We start from the raw sequence: 1,641 nt of genomic DNA, 5'->3' as shown, positions 1-1,641 counted from the left end.
GGTGGCCCTCCGGGTGTCACCTTCTGGTGGTGGCCCTCCGGGTGTCACCTTCTGGTGGTGGCCCTCCAGGTTTCACCTTCTGGTGGTGGTCCCCCAGGTGTCACCTCCTAGTGGTGGTCCTCCAGGTGGCCCTCTGGGTGTCACCTCCTAGTGGTGATCCTCCAGGTGTCACCTCCTAGTAGTGGTCCTCCAGGTGGTCCTCCAGCTGCCACCTCCCCATGGTGGCCCTCTGGGTGTCACATCCTAGTGGTAGTCCTCCAGGTGGTCCTCCAGGTGTCACCCCCTTGTGGTGGCTCTCTGGATGTCACCTTCTAGTGGTGGCCCTCCGGGATGTCCTGGTGGTCCTTGAGTTCCTTCCTGGTGGGCGGGAGTTGGGTCCTCCTGTTTTGTCCCCATGGTTCTCTTGGTGGCAGGTGGTTCCCTCACGGTGTCCCCAAGTTCTTCAGGTCCTTCATGGTGTCCCCGTGGTGTCCCCGTGTCCCTCAGGTCCCTCATGGTGTCACTGTGGTGTCTCCATGTTTTTCAGGACCTTCATGGTGTTCCCATGGTGTCCATCAGGTCCCTCCTGGTGTCCCCGTGTCCTTTAGGTCCTTCATGGTGTCCCTATGGTGTCCCCATGTCTCTCAGGTCCCTCCTGGTGTCCCCATGGTGTCCCCATGTCATCCCCATGTCCCTCAGGTCCCCCATGGTGTCACTGTGGTCTTCCCATGTTCTTCAGGACCTTCATGGTGTCCCCATGCTGTCCATCAGGTCCCTCCTGGTGTCCCCATGTCCTTTAGGTCCTTCATGGTGTCCCAGTGATGTCCCCATGTCCCTCAGCTCCCTCCTTGTGTCGCCATATCCTTCAGGTCCTTCATGGTGTCCCCACGATCTCCTTCAGGTCCCCTGTGGTGTCCCCATGGTGTCCCCATGTCCCTTAGATCCTTCATGGTGTCCCCACGGTGTCCCCTGTGGTGTCCCCACATCTTTCGGGTCCCCCATGGTGTCCCTGTGGTGTCCCCATGTCCTTTGTGCTCTCCATGGTGTCCCCCCCATGGAGACACCAGAATGTCACAGGGATCCACGTGTCCCCCTCAGTGTCCCCATGTCCCCAGTGCCATCAATGCGGCGTCTGTGTGTCCCCCCTCCCACACTGAGGTCCCTTGTCCTCTCCCTGTCACCCCACAGGTGACAACGTGGGACGAGTACCGCGAGGAGGGGACCTTCCCCGGCAAGATCTGAGCTTCTCTGAGGCTTGGGGGGGGGGTCACCGTTGTCCCCCCGGGGCAGGGGGTTGGTGACACGCACACCTGGTGGGACACCGCCGTCACCGGGGTGGGGGAGGGGACACCGTTGTCACCGTGGGGCGGTGACGCGGCCAATAAAGGGTTAAACTGGTGCTGAGTGCGGCTCCCATCTGTCCCGGTGGGGGGGGAAGACAGAGACGGAAATGAAAGCGGAAGCGTTTTATTAATGAGTTAAATTAACGAGTTGTAACAGGAGGGGAGGAACGTCGGGGGGTCACGGCAGCAGCGGGTTGAGGGGGACGGGCAGGTTCAAAGACAGCAGCGGCCGCAGCAGTGCTGGAAGGTTCCCTGGTGGGGACACGCGGTCAGGACCATCCGTGGTTCCTCCATCTGTAGTTCTTCCATCCATCCATCC

General features: G+C 60.8%; 1 protein-coding gene and 1 long non-coding RNA gene across 2 annotated transcripts in view; one reads left to right on the top strand and one right to left on the bottom strand.

Moving 5' to 3' along the window:
* Positions 1 to 1,377, top strand: part of LOC110391897 (cytochrome c oxidase subunit 6B1-like) — a gene marked incomplete in the record, with an annotated part of 7,754 nt that extends 6,377 nt beyond the window's left edge. The window contains 1 exon segment of the mRNA XM_021383858.1: positions 1,167 to 1,377. Within this exon segment, the coding sequence (XP_021239533.1) occupies positions 1,167 to 1,221 (55 nt within the window).
* A 53-nt stretch (positions 1,378 to 1,430) lies between these two features.
* The window catches only part of LOC110391898, a 7,882-nt gene continuing 7,671 nt past the window's right edge, over positions 1,431 to 1,641 (bottom strand). The window contains exon 2 of the long non-coding RNA XR_002434175.1: positions 1,431 to 1,574. This is a non-coding gene — a long non-coding RNA (uncharacterized LOC110391898). The remainder of the gene's footprint in view (positions 1,575 to 1,641) is intronic.

The sequence above is a fragment of the Numida meleagris genome, unplaced genomic scaffold (genome assembly GCF_002078875.1).
Source record: "Numida meleagris isolate 19003 breed g44 Domestic line unplaced genomic scaffold, NumMel1.0 unplaced_Scaffold609, whole genome shotgun sequence".
Classification (NCBI taxonomy): Eukaryota; Metazoa; Chordata; class Aves; order Galliformes; family Numididae; genus Numida; species Numida meleagris.
This window is presented reverse-complemented; position numbering and strand designations above follow the sequence as displayed.